The 18,130-nt window shown below is 58.6% G+C and overlaps 1 protein-coding gene and 1 long non-coding RNA gene across 5 annotated transcripts in view; both read right to left on the minus strand.

Annotated features, from left to right (window-relative positions):
* Positions 1 to 406: 406 nt before the first annotated feature.
* Positions 407 to 18,130, minus strand: part of PCGF3 (polycomb group ring finger 3) — a 35,390-nt gene continuing 17,666 nt past the window's right edge. For all 4 annotated transcript variants that reach the window (XM_079154905.1, XM_079154903.1, XM_079154906.1 and 1 more), the window contains 5 exons: positions 12,414 to 12,521; positions 11,597 to 11,685; positions 5,372 to 5,509; positions 1,714 to 1,794; positions 407 to 1,160 (listed from right to left, as the gene is read on the minus strand). In XM_079154905.1, coding sequence (XP_079011031.1) covers positions 1,113 to 1,160; positions 1,714 to 1,794; positions 5,372 to 5,509; positions 11,597 to 11,685; positions 12,414 to 12,521 — 464 coding nt within the window. In that variant the 3' untranslated portion in view covers positions 407 to 1,112. The remainder of the gene's footprint in view (positions 1,161 to 1,713; positions 1,795 to 5,371; positions 5,510 to 11,596; positions 11,686 to 12,413; positions 12,522 to 18,130) is intronic.
* Positions 16,211 to 17,868, minus strand: LOC306670244. The gene is made up of 3 exons (XR_013766358.1): positions 17,732 to 17,868; positions 17,659 to 17,680; positions 16,211 to 16,227 (listed from the first exon to the last, which is right to left on the minus strand). It is a non-coding gene; the product is annotated as an uncharacterized lncRNA (long non-coding RNA).

Here is an 18,130-nt window from a genome sequence, read left to right on the forward strand (position 1 = left end):
CTCCAGGACGACCGGGCTGCCGTGGGCGGTGCCTGAGCACCAGGTGCCCCTCTGCTGGGGGTGGGGGCACACCAGTCCGTGCAGGCAGAACCCAGTGAAATAGCAATGCCACCCCTGGGGAGCTGAGGGCTGGCACAGAGCACCCTACCCTCGACTGGGAGATGTGTGCCTGGTGCAGCTGCTGCCTGCTGGGCCTGGTCTGCCTGCCCTGTCTCAGCACCTTCCTGGAAGGAGGGCAGCAAAGCACAGAGGCCTCCATCCACGGGAGGGAGAGCTGGGGCTGGCGGTCTCACCTGGAGGCACCTGGCACTGGCACCCCAGCTGTGCACCGATCAGACGAGCCCTGACCGCCATGCCCTCCTTAGCACAGAAACGGGGAGGACAATGCAGGAAACTAAATGGCAGCACCAGACAATCCACGCCCTTTTTAATAGATGCGATTTTAAAACAAGAGTGGTCTTTGAGCCAGCGCTGAGTGGGCTGAGCGGCCCCGGTCCACCCCGCTGGTGCACCAGAGCCATGGTGTGGAGCCAGTGGTGTGGGCTCAGCCTGCCCGCAGCGTGGACGCATGCCTATGCTGGGCTGCCTGGGCGGGCGGGCACCAGCGCTCACTCAGTACCAAGGCAAGCCTCTTTTGGTATGCTTTAAATTAGATCTTTATATCTCTTCTAAGTCTTCAGGAAGCTAAAGGCAACATAAATATTTACCATGAAAAGACTTTTTCAATAACTTAGGAAGGACTCAATAAAAGTACGATATGTTTGAGGCTTATTAAGAAACCAATCCGTGAACTAAACTGAAACGAACTCAGATTCTCGAGACCTGGAAAGCGAGCGAGGTCTGTGGGACGGTGACCTGGAGCCAGTGCTGCAGCTGCTGCCCGAGGGCCGGTGGTGGGTGAGCATGTGCCGCTGCACAGAACTGCAAGTATGCCATCCTCTGTGAACGGTGCTGGTAGTGTCTGGTGGGTGGTGGGTTCTCTTGTACAAAAGTTATAAATACTCTCTATTCAGAAGTCTGGTCCACCTGGCACCCACAGGCGAGTCCCGCTGCGCGGGTGCTGTGCACAGCCACGTGGCCCTGGGATGCAGGGCCAGTCTGCAGAGCCAGGCTCACAGCAAGTCCATCTTGGGTCTGTAGTGTAGCAGGAGGGGCGCCTTCTGCAAGACAAAGATACAGGCTCAGCAGGTCAGGGCCAGCGGACACGCTGCCTCCTGGCAAGGCAGGAGCCGAGCCCCAGGCTGGCTGGAAGAGCCTTGACTCTCCCGGTCCAGGCCACGTGGCGCTGCGGGCTGCTGGGAGACAGCCCCAGGGACCACCTTTGCAGAGCTCAGATCCCACACCTGGGCCAGGCTGCCAGCTCCTCCACCAGCTGCCCCGCCATCCACGCCAGCTCTGGTCTCTGCTGCTCTGGGTCTTGCTCCTTTGGCCGGGTGAGCCCTGCCTGGGGGGCCTGACCCCATTCAGCCCCGCCACTCCCTCCCCTTCTGCCCAGGATGGGGTTCCACTGCAGTCCCCTGCTTCAGGAAGCCACTGAAGGTTCACAATTTTGCTGACCACAGTGGTCACTGACTCCTGCCCCTAACCAGAAGGGGGAGGTTGAAGACCCCCACCTGAGGGGCCCAGCCAGGGCGAGAGCCCAGGAAGAGGAGAGCTACGTGGCAGGTCCTCAGGGCAGTGAGTGCCATGGAGTCGCACAGGCCTGGGGCTCACCTTGAACCTCCACCGCGTGACCACCACGAACTTGAGGGTGTGGTCCTTGCCCAGGATCTCCTCGTTGCACAAGATGTCCAGCTGGTGGGAGAGGGGCTTATATTAGAGACTTGCTGGCTGATGGCTAAGGCCCTGCTGACCCACGTGGAGACCTGTGCCATCGCCAGCAGGACGGAACACACTCCCTGCGTCTATGGCGCCCCTGGGCACCATGGGAGGGCCTGGCTCCTTGCCCACTCGCTCCTGCCCCATCAGAACAGAAATCTGAGAAAGCAAAGGTGAGCTATCAGCCGCTCCTGCAGGGCAGACCTACCCACATGAGCCTGGTGCTCAGCCACAGGGGGCCCTGTGGACAAGGCCTGGCAGCCATTCCAGCCCCAAAGTCACATGTGCTATATGTCCTGCCCAGGCTCACAGCTTCTTGGATGAACCCTGGAGGGCTCACACTGTCCCCTTCTCCTGGGGCCACTGTCCCCAGCTTGTGGGCCAGGAGCCACACTACCCATGTTCTGAGGGGCAGGACATGGGCCCGCTCCTGAGCTGCCAGCCCCAAGGACCTCGAGGGTCAGAAATGGTTTGTTCAGCAGCGGGGATGGCACCAAGGTACCTGGATGGTGCAGGTGGGAGGGCACCTGGTGGGCCCAGGGGACACGGCACATTGAGAACGGCCTCATCTGCCACACTCTGCCAGCCAGCTGCTTCACAAACAAGCCCTGCCTGTCGGTCCCCTCCCCGCTGTCCTGTCCTGTACTGCAGTGAAGGACAGGGCCCCTAGGCTTCTCCCTGAAGAGACTGTTTTTAGAGCCTTTTTAGGTTCCAATCACACTGACTGGCAGGAGAGCGCCCACCCAGCCCGCCTGGCCGGACACCCCATGTCCACACCCCAGGTGCCTTTGTTTGGTGCATGAACCTGCACCCACACCGCCTGCTGTCTGTGAAACCAGCCAGCTGCTGTCCAGCCTCCCCACCACCATCGCTGCACGGGCTGCTCCTGGTGCAGGGTGGCTCCTGGCGTGAGTACCGTCCCTGTGGTTTCTACTGCACCTCCCTGACTGCGAGCAGCGGTGACCCCAGTGGGCACTCCAACTGCTCTGTGTCCATCAGCCCCATGCAATGTCCCCTGAGGTGGGTGTCCTGCGCCTCTGGTCCTCCACACGCAGGCCCCTCTGTCCTGCTCAGTGTTTGTGAAGGTCCTGTAGCAGGCGGCGGGGTCCCCCGAGCTCTGGGGCTGAAGAAGATGCCTCACAGCTTCCTGCTTCTCCTGAGGACAGCTCCCTGTGCCAGGGAGAGTGGCCACCCCAGGCCTCCTGCCGTGCACTCATGCCCCTTAACGAGCTCTGCCTCCCCTGCCCAGGATCTGAAGCCCCTCACCCCTTCCAGGCCAGCCACCAGTGGGCCAAACCACAGCCCTGCCCTGCTTTCTCCTCTGCCTTCTCCCACAAGCCACGCCTGGACATGGTTCTCCCAGGGGTCCCAGGCGGCTGGCATGTGCAGCACGTCCTGTGGGGCTGCGCAGGGCCAGGACCAGGACCCTCCCTGGCCTCGTTGAGACCTGGCTCTGGGGCCCTGCGGCACAGCTCTGCAGCCAGACTGTGGACCTGGGCACACAGGGCTGTTACCACACAGGCCCTTGGGCCTCTTAGAGGACCTCTGCAGCTGTGCGCAGAACAAGGTGGGAAATCCAGAGCAGGAGCCTTACACAGGGCAAGGCGCATCCCTGAGAGCAGAAGGGAGAGGAGGGCAGCCTGTCCTGCACCCCGAGCCGCCCTGTTAGGTCCCCACCAGGACTGGGGGGCCACGAGTCTAGGAGGGCAGCCTGTCCTGCACCCCGAGCTGCCCTGAGAGCTGAGGGGCCACGAGTCTAGGAGGGCAGCCTGTCCTGCACCCCGAGCTGCCCTGAGAGCTGAGGGGCCACGAGTCTAGGAGGGCAGCCTGTCCTGCACCCCGAGCTGCCCTGAGAGCTGAGGGGCCACGAGTCTAGGAGGGCAGCCTGTCCTGCACCCCGAGCTGCGCTGTGTTAGGTCCCCCACACAGAGCTGAGGGGCCACGAGTCTAGGAGGGCAGCCTGTCCTGCACCCCGAGCTGCCCTGAGAGCTGAGGGGCCATGAGTCTAGGAGGGCAGCCTGTCCTGCACCCCGAGCTGCCCTGCGTTAGGTCCGCACACAGGGCTGAGGGGCCATGAGTCTAGGAGGGCAGCCTGTCTTGCACCCCGAGCTGCCCTGAGAGCTGAGGGGCCACGAGTCTAGGAGGGCAGCCTGTCCTGCACCCCGAGCTGCCCTGTGTTAGGTCCCCACCAGGACTGGGGGGCCACGAGTCTAGGAGGGCAGCCTGTCTTGCACCCCGAGCTAACCTGAGAGCTGAGGGGCCACGAGTCTAGGAGGGCAGCCTGTCCTGCACCCCGAGCTGCGCTGTGTTAGGTCCCCACACAGAGCTGAGGGGCCACGAGTCTAGGAGGGCAGCCTGTCCTGCACCCAGAGCTGCGCTGTGTTAGGTCCCCACACAGAGCTGAGGGGCCACGAGTCTAGGAGGGCAGCCTGTCCTGCACCCCGAGCTGCCCTGCGTTAGGTCCGCACACAGGGCTGAGGGGCCACGAGTCTAGGAGGGCAGCCTGTCTTGCACCCCGAGCTGCCCTGAGAGCTGAGGGGCCACGAGTCTAGGAGGGCAGCCTGTCCTGCACCCCGAGCTGCCCTGAGAGCTGAGGGGCCACGAGTCTAGGAGGGCAGCCTGTCCTGCACCCCGAGCTGCCCTGTGTTAGGTCCCCACCAGGACTGAGGGGCCACGAGTCTAGGAGGGCAGCCTGTCCTGCACCCCGAGCTGCCCTCTGTTAGGTCCCCACACAGAGCTGGGGGGCCACAAGTCTAGGAGGGCAGCCTGTCCTGCACCCTGAGCCGCCCTGTGTTAGGTCCCCACGAGTGTGTGTCCACCTTCCATGGTCTCGTCTCACACAGGGCTCTCTTGTTATTGGATTTAGGGTCCAGCAGATAATCCAGGATCATTTTACCTCAAGATCCCTAATGTGATTACATCTGTAAAGTCCTGCTTTCCAAATAAGGCGCATCTGCAGAGGCTCTGGCTGGGCCGAGGCTCACCTGCCGGGCTGGTCCCCACACTGCTCTCCCCAGCCACCTGGGTCCTCTGCAACACCCAGCCCTTCTCTCTCACACCCCTTGGCCCCAGCCTCTCCGGCTCCCTTGCCCGTGCCCCAGAGCCCGTTCTTCACCCAGCGTGAGGGATCTGTGAAGCTACACCACAGGTCAAGCAGCCTGCCTGGGGCTCTGCAGAGCTGACTCCTGCTGGCCATCTGTACCTCCACATGGAGGGCCACTGGCCACCACGGTGCACCATGCCCAGGCTCCCAGGCTTCCAGCCTCATTACCACCATACCCTCCAAGACAGCATCCCCCAACCGGCCATGAAGGACGGGAGATCAAGGAGCAGGGCGAGTCTCCAACCTACGCTGAGAACCCATCCCTGCCGTCCAGTCTTTGTTGCATTTCCTGTCGACTACCTGGCAGGGCAGGAGAAACCAGCAAGAATTTTTGTTTTTGATTAAAATTTCTGAAGTTGTGGGAAAACAAAACAAACCGAAGCACTTTAGAAGGATCTCTTTAAAACTGAGAAACGACGCCTTATCACTCTGCTTCAGATCAGCAGTTACCTCGTTGAAGGAGGAAAGGTTGAGCTTTTTGGCGATGAATTTCTTCAGATGTAGGACTGTGGCCTGGGCTGAGCAGCGGATCCACTTCCGTTTCAGGCCCCGCAGTTTGCTGCTGTTGCATTCCAAGCAGATGCTCACCTGGGGAGAGGGGAGGTCAGTGGTTGGTCGGCTGGTCAGCTGGTCAGCAGGTCGCTGCTCTGCAGGCCTCCACTGGTGGCCCTGCCCCGTACCTAGGAGCTGGGCCTTGGATCAGAAGCTGCTTTGCCTCAGCACTGCAGGTGTACCTCAGGCCTCAGGCACTCTGCAAACCTGCTTGGTGTCAGCGAGCCTCTGCGGCCAGCCCGCCCGTCCTGTCCCGTCCTGTCCTGTCCTGTCCCATCCTGTGGCACATGGCACTTGGGAGCCCTGTCCCTCTGGAGCCACGCCTACCCCGTTCTGTCCTCTGGCACATGGGCGTTCTGAGGGAGCCTTGGCACAGAGGCTGGAGGGACGTTGCAGGGGTGTGGCCTGAAGCACTGGGCAGACATGGAGGCCAGGTGGCCTTGGAGGACGGCGTTCCAGTGGAGTGGTGGTGTGGCTGTGCAGTGCTCTGGAGGAGCAGCAGCCCCCAGGGGTAAGCGTGGGGCCGTAGCATCCTAATGCCGGGCACCCACAAGGTAAAGACAACCCGCCCTGTCCCAGTACTGCTGAGGAAGCCCACCGTCCACAGGAGGTGGGGACCAAGCACCCGGAACTGACCCAGGCCCCTTAAAATCCAGCTAATAGAATCAATGATACATGTACGTCTAATGTGGCAAGAGGTGCAAAAGCAAGGGTCAAAGTGAGATGCAGGCGTAACGTCAACGAGCAAACTGAAGCGAGGACAGGGGTGGCCACGGCCAGTCTCAGCGAGTACAGGCTGACCTCCGAGCATTCTCTGGAGGAAGCTCATCACAAGCAGCACGGAGACAAGGCACCAGCTCAAGTAGTGAAGGAAGCCGAGCACAAGAGAGACGAGCCAGGTGGACAGCTATGTCCAGCTAGTGTGCAGTAGCTGTAGGGCTGGGGATGCTGGAGAGGAGTCCCGAATGGTGAGGCACAGTGGACCTCAAGTCAGGGAGAAACAGAACCAAGCAGGTAAGTAACAGAGAGTGCTGGGGTGGTGGCACCCCATAATCCCAGTGACTCAGGAGGCTGAGGCAGGAGGATCACAAGTTCCAGCCTCAGTAACTTAGTGAAACCCTGACTTGAAATAAAAACTGCTTTAAATAGGGCTGAGGGTGTCTGGTAGAGCACTGTGGGTTTATCCCAGTACAAAACCCAGACAAAACAAAACGAGAATGACAACGCTAGCAGCAAGCAACTGAAAAACAGCCCAGGAAGGAAGACCCTGGGGAGGAAGAGAGATGGAGGAGGAGAGGCCTGTGTGGGCAGCTGACAGCTGCAGGGTGATGCTAACCCTGGACCTTCAGAACGCAGACATTCACTTGAGCAATCTGTGGCCACTAGATGAGCAGGAGCAGAACTTATAGCCTGCAAGCAAGCAGCAGACAGATTAAGGAAAACTTAACGATTCTCTGCCACCAACAGCACCTCGTGCCAGAAAAGGGGAAGTGGAGAGAAACAGGGAATGCAGAGTCGCAGAGACCCACTCACACTCACCAGTGGTCACATGGAAGCAAGTGCCAGTTAAAGAAAACTTGCAATTTGATTTTAAAATCCCTATCAGTAGCAGCTATGGAAAGCATCACACTTAAGATATTTAAAAACTCACTTCCCACTAAGGTCAACCAAAACAAAGCTGGCCTAGCTAGACTCAGGAGCACACAGGCTTAAGGTGGAGGGGGCCATCTGAACTTGCGTGCACCAGCAGCTGAGCCAGCGCGACAGACTGGGAGCACACCATGCGGGCACCTGCCTGGGCACCCTCCCTGGTGTGGGCTCTGCTGTGCCTGGCTGCCTGCTCCAGCCAGCACACTGGTGAGGAAGCCGGCCTTGTGCCAGCCTGAGAGTTCAGTTCTGCTCAAGACAGAGGGCAGGCCTGGCCCACCGAGGGGCCAGCATCAGAAGCCCCCTCCCCACCAGGCGCTGCTGCCCAGACTGTGAGGCGCGTAGGGGTGCTGAGACCAGCAGGCAGAGGCTGTGCTTGGCTGCAGGACGAGTGCAGCAAGGCCCTGATTGGCAAGACCTTGGATCTAAAATAGCGTCCCCCACCCCTCCCAGCGTGCCTAGCCGAGGCAGTGGCCAAGCTCAGAAGTGGTACCCAGTCATCAAGCCAGGCTGTCCCATCTGCTCACATCCACAAAGTCCACCAGAGCCCGCAAACAGAAACCTGCACAAACTCCCAGGCCTCCTGCATGGCTGAGCCCGAGGCTCGCTGACCACGGAGCACTCCATCAGAACTCTGCCTTTTCCCAGCAGAAATGTGCAGACAGGGCTGGCGTTGTGGCTTGGTGGTAGAGTGCTTTCCTTGCACGTGTGAGGCAGTGGGTTCGATTCTCAGCACCGCGTACAGATAAATAAATAAAGGTTCATCAACAACTAATGAAAATATTTAAAAAAAAATCTACAGACACTCGATTCCCTCTGATAAAGGTTCCAAGGGCTTGCTCAGGGAACCTGGCATCTGGTTCCCAAAGCTAAGTGAACAGCAAAGGGCCAGTTACTCAAGACGATCTTTTCTTCCTTTCCTTTTTCCTCCCTCTTTGGTACTAGGCATTGAACCCAGGGGCACTTAACCACTGTGCCACATTCTAAATCTTATTTTTATTTACAGACAGGGTTTTGCTCAGTTGAGTAGGGCCTTGCTGAGGCTGGCCTGGAACCTCAATCCTGTCTCAGCCTCCTGAGTAGCTGGGATGACGGGTGCACCACCTCACCCAGTGCTTAGACGGTCCTGAAGGCTGTTCCACCACAGCTCAGCTCAGCTCATCATGTAAACAGTTACACGGTGAGGCGCGGTGGGTTACATGGGGCTTGTTGGGCAGAACAGACCTGTGCACGGAGGTCGCGGATCTCCTGGTGGAGAGCCCATGACAACTGGTGATGAATACACTGGCCGACTCACGCTGGCCAGCTCCATCTCCTCCCACAAAGCCAGCTGTGGGGGTCTACTGCCTGACCACAAAAAGCAAACTTTGCATTGAAGAAAGCCTTTTTAACAAATGGTGCTGGGAAAACTGGTTATCCACACGTAGGAGATGAGACCCTTACTTCTCATACTGCACAAAAATCAACTCAGAATGGATCAAAGACCTCAGAGTTAGACCAGAAACGATGCAACTCCTAGAGGAAGACAGCGTCAGTGCTCCAGCTCTTAGGGACAGGCAGGGATTTCTCAACAGGACCCCAGAGGTTAGGAAATGAAGCCAAGAGTTAATAAATGGGACCCTATCAAATTAAAAAGCACCTGCAAAGCAAAGGAAATAATTAGGAATGTGAAGAGAGAACCCACTGAATGGGAGAAAATCTTTGCTAGCTACTCTTCTGACAGGATTAATATCCAGAACACATAAAGAGCTCAAAAAAGTTACCACCAAAAAGATGAATAACCCAATCAATAACAAGTGGGCAAATGAACTAAACAGACACTTCTCAAAAGAAGAAATACAAACAGCCAACAAACCCATGAAAAATGTTCAGCACTGTTAGCAATTAGGGAAATGCAAATCAAAACTACACTGAGATTTCGTATCACACAGAGTGGCAGTCATCAAGAATACAAACAACAGTGCGGAGAGGGTGTCGGGGAAAGGGACACTTTTACACTGTTGGTGGGACTGAAAGTTAGTCCACCGCTGTGGAAATCAGTGTGGAGTTTCCTCAGGAGACTTGTCACGCAACCACCGCGTGACCCAGCCATTCCACTCCTCGGTACTTACCCTGAAGAATTAGTCACCTTACTGCAGTGATGCCTGCACACCCATGTTTACAGCAGCACGATTCACGGTTGCCGAACTATGGAACCAGCCTAGGAGTCCCTCAGCAGACAAGTGGGGAGAAAATGTGGTGTGTATATGCAGAGGAGTTTTATCCATCAATAAAGAAAAATGAGATTATGGCATATGCAGGAAAATGAACGGAACTAGAGACCGTCACGTTACGTGAAACAGCCAGACTCAGAAGGCTAAGGGTTGTGCGTTCTCTCACATGCCGAAGACAGAGAGGAAGAAGGTGAACAAAGTGGGGGAGATCTCAAGAACTTCAAGGGGAGATCAGTGAGGAGGGGGACCAAGAGGTGGGAGGCGGGAGGCAGAGGGAAAAGGCTGGGGAGTGATATTGGCCAATGGTACTGTCACGGTGTGTGTTGTGTGCATGCACACATCTGTAACGACAAACCCCGTCAGTATGTACAGTGGTGCACCGATAGGAAATGTGGGAAAAGAACAAAACTTTAATATATATCTACAAGAAAATGTAGGCAAATGTACTTATGTGGAAGAGGTTCTTAAGATACGAAGAAAATAGCAATAAGCTAAAGTTGTGTCGAATTATAAAATCCTGAGTGAGGATGGGCCAGCAAGAGAGCAGACAGCACAGGATGTAGGGCACCCTGGGGGCGGGCACCTGCAGCACCTCGGGGAAGGTTCCCCAGGATGTGGGCGCCTGCAGCACCCCCAGGGCGGGTCCCCTAGGACATGGGCACCTGCAGCACTCCTGGGGTGGGTCCCCACTGCACGACAGGCCACAAGATGCACAGCACAGTGGGCAAGAGCACACATGGGCACGTAGCCAGTGAGGTCACCACTGCTGGGGCAGCGAGCAGAGGGCAGCGGGCTCTGGAAGTGCTGTGTCTGGCTGTGCGGTGCCCAGAGCCCCTTCCAGACACGCAGGAGCGTCCACAGGGGAACAGCTGGATCAGGATTGTGTGGGTGGGGACTGCAGGTGGGGGTGGCACGGCTGGGGGCCCCAGCCCTCCCCACTGCTGCCCTGCCAATGGAGCCCCCTGTGCCCGTCTGCCAAGAGGGGCAGCCTCACCTCAGGCCCGTCAAGGAGTCGCCCAACCCAGGACAGAGCCTCTGGAACCATGAGCCCAAATAAAATGTTCTGCCCCCAAGTTATTTTTGGGCATCTGAATCGCAGTGACTAGGCAGAAATAAAACATGATTGTCGAGCACAGGTGCACAGCAGTCAGGACTGGCCTGCTGCCCCGGACGGACGAGGCCTAGACCAAGGACCCCAGTGTGTGCGGGCCCCTGTGTGCAGAGCCGAGGCAGCACCCAGCAGATACCAGCAGGCCAACAGTGGACACCAAAGTCAAGTGGAGGACACCAGGCAGGCACCGACCACCCACAGCACCCACGTCCAGATGCACGACTACGTGATCCAGGTGCAGTGCTGCAGCCCCCAGGCCAGGTGCCAGGGCCTTGAGACAGGGGCCGCATCCAGGGGACCCTCTGAGCCACCCTCAGATGGTGCCTGCCACTGACTCAGGACCAGACACCAGCACAGACTGGGGCCACACCAAGGCGACCTCTACTCTGGGGTCCAGGCTACGGTCAGAGCTGCCTTCATCACATCCCAGGCACCCGCAGACCTGTCCCTGCTTCCGTACGGCCCTGAGCGTCACCAGATGTGGATGAGGAACATCAAAGGTCCCAGTGCTGTGGCCCAGCCACGGTTCAGTGGCCCTGTGCTCTGCCAAGGCCCCGAGCTGAGTCTCAACGTGTCTCCTGGGGGCTGCCCGGCAGCTGGTTCTCCCCTCTCAGCTGCTGGGACCACAGCACGGGGCAGCTGGGCACTGCCCCTGACAGCACCTGTCCCCTCCAGGGACGTCGAGTGAGCCCTCTTTGACTGTGGACAGTTCCCTGCACCTACGTGTTCCCACACGTGAGCTCATCACCCAGAGCAAAGTCCGTTCTAAGCATCTCCCGGTGGCCGTGTGAGGCTCTGAGGGGACCGCCGCGGGACCACGGGGCCAGTGTCTGTTGCTCTCACACCTCCTGGTCTCTCCCCAGAGTGGCCAGGGCCTGCGGACCCACTGAGCAGCAGCCCACAACAGTCCCTGGCCCTTGTTTTATGAGATGATGGTGCTGCTTGGCCACAGAGCCAGAGACTGCCAGAGTTTGCAGAGGAAGTGCGTGTGAGGGAGTGCCGTTGGCAGGGCCGGGAGCTCGGGCCAGCTCCCTGGTCCCCGGTCATGTTACGGCCCTGCCCGTGGGTGCCCTTGCAATGCGCCTGGCCAACCGACCGGCAGGAGGCACCTGAGGGGACGGCGCACAGACGCTCGCGTGTGCCGGGGCCCACCTGCTCATCACTCCGGTGGTAGTCGTCATCCTCCTCCTGCTTCTCCTCCGCCGTGGCCTTGTGTGCGCTGTCGTCTGCTTTGGTCTCACCTGTCGCACACACGGAAAACATGGAGTTGGGGTCCCCCTCCCCTGAAACCCAGAGGCCGCCCCGAGCCCGAGCGGAGGGAACCTGGGGAGTGCTAACTGGATGACGAAGCCGAGGCTGCGCTCCTCCCAACCCCGGCACACTCGGCCGCAGGCTGCCCTGAGGCGGGCGTGTCTGAGCGCTCAGCACACCTGAGCATGGAGCGGCAGCACCGGCCCAGCACCTGGTGCTCACCACAGCACTGCCTGGTCCAGAGCCTGCCCAGAGCCCACGCAGGCTTAGGGCCAGACTCCGGCTGCCTCTCCAGCCTGGGTGACTCCTGAGAACCGGGCAGCTGGCACCTCTGTGTGGTGGTGGCCAGGTCCTCCCATGTGTCTGCTCGCCAGGTGTGCACAGGGTGGTCCAGAGATTTCTCAGGAACTCGTGTGGTCCACCAGAAAAATACCAGGCCGTGAAGATCTGAACCACTTACAGTATGCACAGACCGTAAGGTACCACTAACTTCACTCCAACACCAAATGTTATTTGCATTTTATGGTAAGACAAGCTAAGTCCAAACCTTGGGAAGCCCACCTGCAACTTCTTCCTTAGGCCCTCCGCCCTCTGACCATGACCTTCAGGCATGTTCTGGTACCTCTGGCGCTCTGACGCACACCCAGGGGCTGCCTCACGGTGGTCTGCACAGAGGCCTGCCGTGCCCTGGGCATGTGCTGGCCGTGGAGTCACTCACCGTTGCGGGGGTCCAAGTGCTGTCTCGCGGAGCACGCCTCCCCCTTGATGTCGCCTGGCACCTCCAGGCCCAGCTTGTGGTAGAATTCCCTCTGCTTCCTCATTTCCGCTATTGAAAGTGAACAGACAGCCTTCAGACTTCAGCAGGAAGGGGCTAAACAAGACCGCTCAGATACTGCACAAGGAAGCGCAGATGTGGGTCAGGGGCCCTGATGGCTGCTGCCAAGAAAGCAGCAAGTGGAGCCAGCGCTGCCCTGCCCATGGGGTGGCAGGCAGGAACCAGGGCAAGGCCCTCCATGCGGGACCCTGGGGGCCAGAGGTTCCTGAGCACTGTGGCCCCGACCCCTCAGCTGCCCACGACATCACGGAGTGCCAGTGGAGGCGACTTTGGTGACCCTTGGATGTCACCACCTGTGCACTGACAGCTCAGCAATTCAGACGTGCTGTCTGGTGCCTGATCGCCACCGCCCCACAGGCAGTGGGGGGGCTCTCACGGGCTGAGGGTGGGCTGTGCCAGGAGAGGACCAGGACAGCCTGGCCTGGGGCCTCCTGGGTGCTGACAGCATCCAGCCGGCACTGGGCCAAGAGTGTCCCCTGGTGTCAGTGTCCAACAGAACAGGGCAAGAATCAGAGGAAACCCTCCCCAGAGAGGAATTCCCCCGAAGACAGGCAGAAAGCCCCACACCTCTGCCTGACCTGCCAGGCTGCTGGCTGACAGGAGAGTCAGCACGCAGCTCCTGCTCTGGGACCAACGGCCTGAACACAACCACCAACCTGTGCCTTCCCCTGGACGGCCAGCCAGGCTGGCACCTGCGTGCCCGGGAACCATCAGTTCCCTGCTACTTCCCGACTCGGCAAACACTCATTAGTCATGTGACTAATGCTCAGATCCCAGGAAGAGCAAGGTCGCCACTCAGGACACACAGGGAGCCAGGAACTTTAAAGGAGTGCTCAGACTGACCCTCTCGCATCTCTGTGAAAACTGCTCTGTGCCGCTGACCCAGAAGTGCTTCACTGGATTTCTCATCTGCATGTGTGCTTTTTCCTACTGATGGCGAGCCCCAAGAGCGCCTGGGCAAAGTCCTGGCTGTGTCCAGCCCTAAGCGGCTGTTCTGAAAATACCCAAGGAAAGCAGACCCACGGCTGAGCACTGCAGGAGCCGTGGGCACTGCCAAGGAGAGGGACCTGGCCAGGGTCAGCCCAGAAAGAGGTGTCCCCTCACTGTACTCGGCTGCCCCGGACAGAGGTGCGGCACCCCCTGTAACACGACAGCCTGGCAAGTCCAGGGGACATGGGACGTGGACATGCGGGTTGGATGCCTTGTCTTGTGCTGCTTCTTTACTTCTCACCCATGAGAGTGCACAAGGATGAAAGTAAGGGCCCCCAAGGCCAGGTCTCTACACAGAAAGGTTAGATGGGGATCGTTTTTGGCACTGTGTGCCCAAAATACTTTGAAATTTAACAATGACACAGAAACCCTACTATTGGTCACCCATTCCCAAAGAACCAGGTGACTGAGAAGATCCAACTCCAGCTACCTGCGCAGTCCTGTTTGTAATGCTGGGCCATCAGAACCGCCGCATGCCGCAGGTCCATGGTGCACTAGTGCCTACGCCTTGGCAGAAGCTGGAGCACCGGGCCCACGACCGGCGCAGTCACAGCAAGGCAATCCCACACACGTGCCGCGCTGGGCCCAGCAGCCGTCCGGCGGGACTCACAGCCGTCCGATGGCGACATGCACAGTGCAGGCACGCACCACCAACGGGCCAGATGCCAGCTGGGCGACGCCCCATTAAGAAATGAAATAGGAAGCAGCAATGTCGAGACCCTGGCCATGCCTAAGAAAGCACTGGCCACCGGGGCTGCCTGACAGAGGAGCCCCTGGGCCCATGGTGGATGCCAACCCAGGGCTGGGAGGCTGAGCCTGCAGACCATGTGCACCAGCCCACCTGACACCATGGCCACGCTGCAGTGCCACCCAGGGCCAGAGCTCTCCCTGAGAAGGGCAGAGGGATGCGGTGGGGCAGAACTGAGGCTCTGCACAGCTCAGGTTTTCACTGATGAAACCCAAAACACAGTGACCACCACCAAGGTGAGAATGAGCTCCTCTGTGGGGACACCGTTCGTTCACCTGGAGTCTGGACCGACGCCCGTGGCCGCCATGCTCATCTGCCACGAGGCCCGTGTCGGGCCTGGGCCGCGAGCCTCCGCACCCTCAGCGGGGCAGGGTCGAAAGCTGCTCCTGTGCTGGCCTCCACCCCTGCTGCGGTTCAGGGGTGAGCTCCTCCCCGGGCTGAGGCTGGGAGCGGGGAAGCTCCCTCTGCACTTGCGTCCAGGCCCCATGAGTCTGGACAACAAGGGTCCAGCTTCTCTGTGGTGTGACAAGTGTCCCGCAAAGGCCCGGTGCTCGAGGTGTGGTCTCCACAACGCACTTTGGGGAGGTGCTGAATGAAGAGGCGGGGCCTTGCAGGAGACCCGCAAGGGCCCCAGTGAGCAGCTCTGCTCTGGTCACATTCCGCCAGGCTGTGCACTGCCAGGCTGTGCCACTGCCCCACAGGCTGTAGGCGACGGGAACAGTCACGACCGGGACCTTCAAAACCAGGAGCCAAACCGCGCTTTCTCTCTGCCGGCCGACTGGGCTCCAGGGGCGCAAGGCTCTCCCTGGTGGCACCAGCCGGGTAGAAGGAAGCCGCAGGCCTCCCACCAAGCCACTTGGTCTGGCAGCTCTGAGCAGAGGTGACCTTGGCCCTCAGGTCAAAGCCAGCCCAGAGACCCAGGTGGCTCTGCCAAGTCACGGACCCTGTGGTGGGCAAGAGCGGCAGGCGGAACCTCCACGGAGTTCAGAGAGCGGAGGCCGCCCCGGCCCAGGAGCCAAGGCGGGCCGCAGTGACAGCATCGGGCCACCAGCCGCGCAAGTCACCCACAGACATCGGCCGAGGCACTGGTGATCCTGGCTGGCACCCGGGGCCACTCACCGTTCACACTCATGGTTCACAATACACACGCCTCACACCTTCACTCACTCCTCACACCTTCACGCTCCTCACACCTTCACGCTCCTCACACCTTCACGCTCCTCACACCTTCACTCACTCCTCACACCTTCACTCACTCCTCACACTTCACGCTCCTCACACCTTCACTCACTCCTCACACTTCACGCTCCTCACACTTCACACTGCTCACACCTTCACTCACTCCTCACACCTTCACTCACTCCTCACACCTTCACTTACTCCTCACACTTCACGCTCCTCACACTTCACACTCCTCACACCTTCACGCTCCTCACACCTTCACGCTCCTCACACCTTCACTCACTCCTCACACTTCACACTTACTCCTCACACCTTCACGCTCCTCACACCTTCACGCTCCTCACACCTTCACTCACTCCTCACACTTCACACTCACTCCTCACACCTTCACTCACTCCTCACACCTTCACTCACTCTTCACACTTCACGCTCCTCACACTTCACGCTCCTCACACTTCACACTCCTCACACCTTCACGCTCCTCACACCTTCACGCTCCTCACACCTTCACTCACTCCTCACACTTCACACTCACTCCTCACACCTTCACTCACTCCTCACACCTTCACTCACTCCTCACACTTCACACTTACTCCTCACACCTTCACTCACTCCTCACACCTTCACTCACTCCTCACACCTTCACTTACTCCTCACACTTCACGCTCCTCACACTTCACGCTCCTCACACCTTCACGCTCCTCACACCTTCACGCTCCTCACACTTCACGCTCCTCACACCTTCACGCTCCTCACACCTTCACTCACTCCTCACACCTTCACTCACTCCTCACACTTCACGCTCCTCACACTTCACACTCCTCCCACTTCACGCTCCTCACACCTTCACGCTCCTCACACCTTCACTTACTCCTCACACCTTCACGCTCCTCACACCTTCACGCTCCTCACACCTTCACTTACTCCTCACACTTCACGCTCCTCACACTTCACGCTCCTCACACCTTCACGCTCCTCACACCTTCACGCTCCTCACACCTTCACGCTCCTCACACTTCACGCTCCTCACACCTTCACGCTCCTCACACCTTCACTCACTCCTCACACTTCACACTTACTCCTCACACCTTCACGCTCCTCACACCTTCATGCTCCTCACACCTTCACTTACTCCTCACACCTTCACGCTCCTCACACCTTCACGCTCCTCACACCTTCACGCTCCTCACACTTCACACTCACTCCTCACACCTTCACGCTCCTCACACCTTCACGCTCCTCACACCTTCACGCTCCTCACACCTTCACTTACTCCTCACACCTTCATGCTCCTCACACCTTCACTTACTCCTCACACCTTCACGCTCCTCACACCTTCACACTCCTCACACTTCACACTTCTTCCTCACACCTTCACGCTCCTCACACCTTCACTTACTCCTCACACCTTCACGCTCCTCACTCTTCACACTCCTCACACCTTCACACTTCACACTTACTCCTCACACCTTCACACTCCTCACACTTCACACTTCTTCCTCACACCTTCACGCTCCTCACACCTTCACTTACTCCTCACACCTTCACACTCCTCACACTTCACACTCCTCACACCTTCACACTCCTCACACTTCACACTTACTCCTCACACCTTCACACTCCTCACACCTTCACACTCCTCACACTTCACTTACTCCTCACACCTTCACACTCCTCACACCTTCACACTCCTCACTTACTCCTCACACCTTCACACTCCTCACACTTCACACTCCTCACACCTTCACGCTCCTCACACTTCACGCTCCTCACACCTTCACGCTCCTCACACTTCACGCTCCTCACACTTCACGCTCCTCACACCTTCACACTCCTCACACTTCACACTCCTCACACCTTCACACTCCCCACACCTACACACTCCTCACTTATTCCTCACACCTTCACACTCCTCACACCTTCACGCTCCTCACACTTCACACTTATTCCTCACACCTTCACACTCCTCACACCTGCACACTCCTCACTTATTCCTCACACCTTCACGCTCCTCACACTTCACACTTATTCCTCACACCTTCATGCTCCTCACACCTTCACTTACTCCTCACACTTCACACTCCTCACACCTTCACACTCTTCACACTTCACACTCCTCACACCTTCACACTCCTCACACCTTCACACACTTACTCCTCACAACTTCACGGTCCTCACACTTCACACTCACTCCTCACACCTCCTCACACTTCACACTCACTCCTCATACCTTCACACTCCTCGTATGTTCATGCCTACTCCTTACACTCACTCCTCACACTCCAACAGCCCCGCCTCTGAACAAATGCCTTGTGAGTGGTGCCACCTTGCCAAGGAAAGGCACCTGGAGCCACCTCTTCCTCTCATCTTGGATGGTGCTGCTGCCGCCGTCCCCAGCCGTCCCCCAGCGTGCAGACCTGGAGGCAGGAGCTTGCCGTCGAGGAGAGCTCTCCAGCTGTGACATGCATGGTAAATGCAGCTCCAGCCAGCAGACAGCCTGTCAGTCCTCACTCCAGCCTCACACTGTGTCCACTTCCATGAGCTGGTTCTGCTTGCTGAGCTGGTCTGCTCTACGAACCCTCAGGAAGGGCGGGAGGACCACAGCACAGCCAGGGTGCAGGAGGGCAGTCAGCGTGGGCCCGTGTCGTCGTTCCTTCCCATTTGGACGTGCTGGTGGCAT

Source organism: Sciurus vulgaris, assembly GCF_902686455.1.
Source record: "Sciurus vulgaris genome assembly, chromosome: 9".
Taxonomy (NCBI): Eukaryota; Metazoa; Chordata; class Mammalia; order Rodentia; family Sciuridae; genus Sciurus; species Sciurus vulgaris.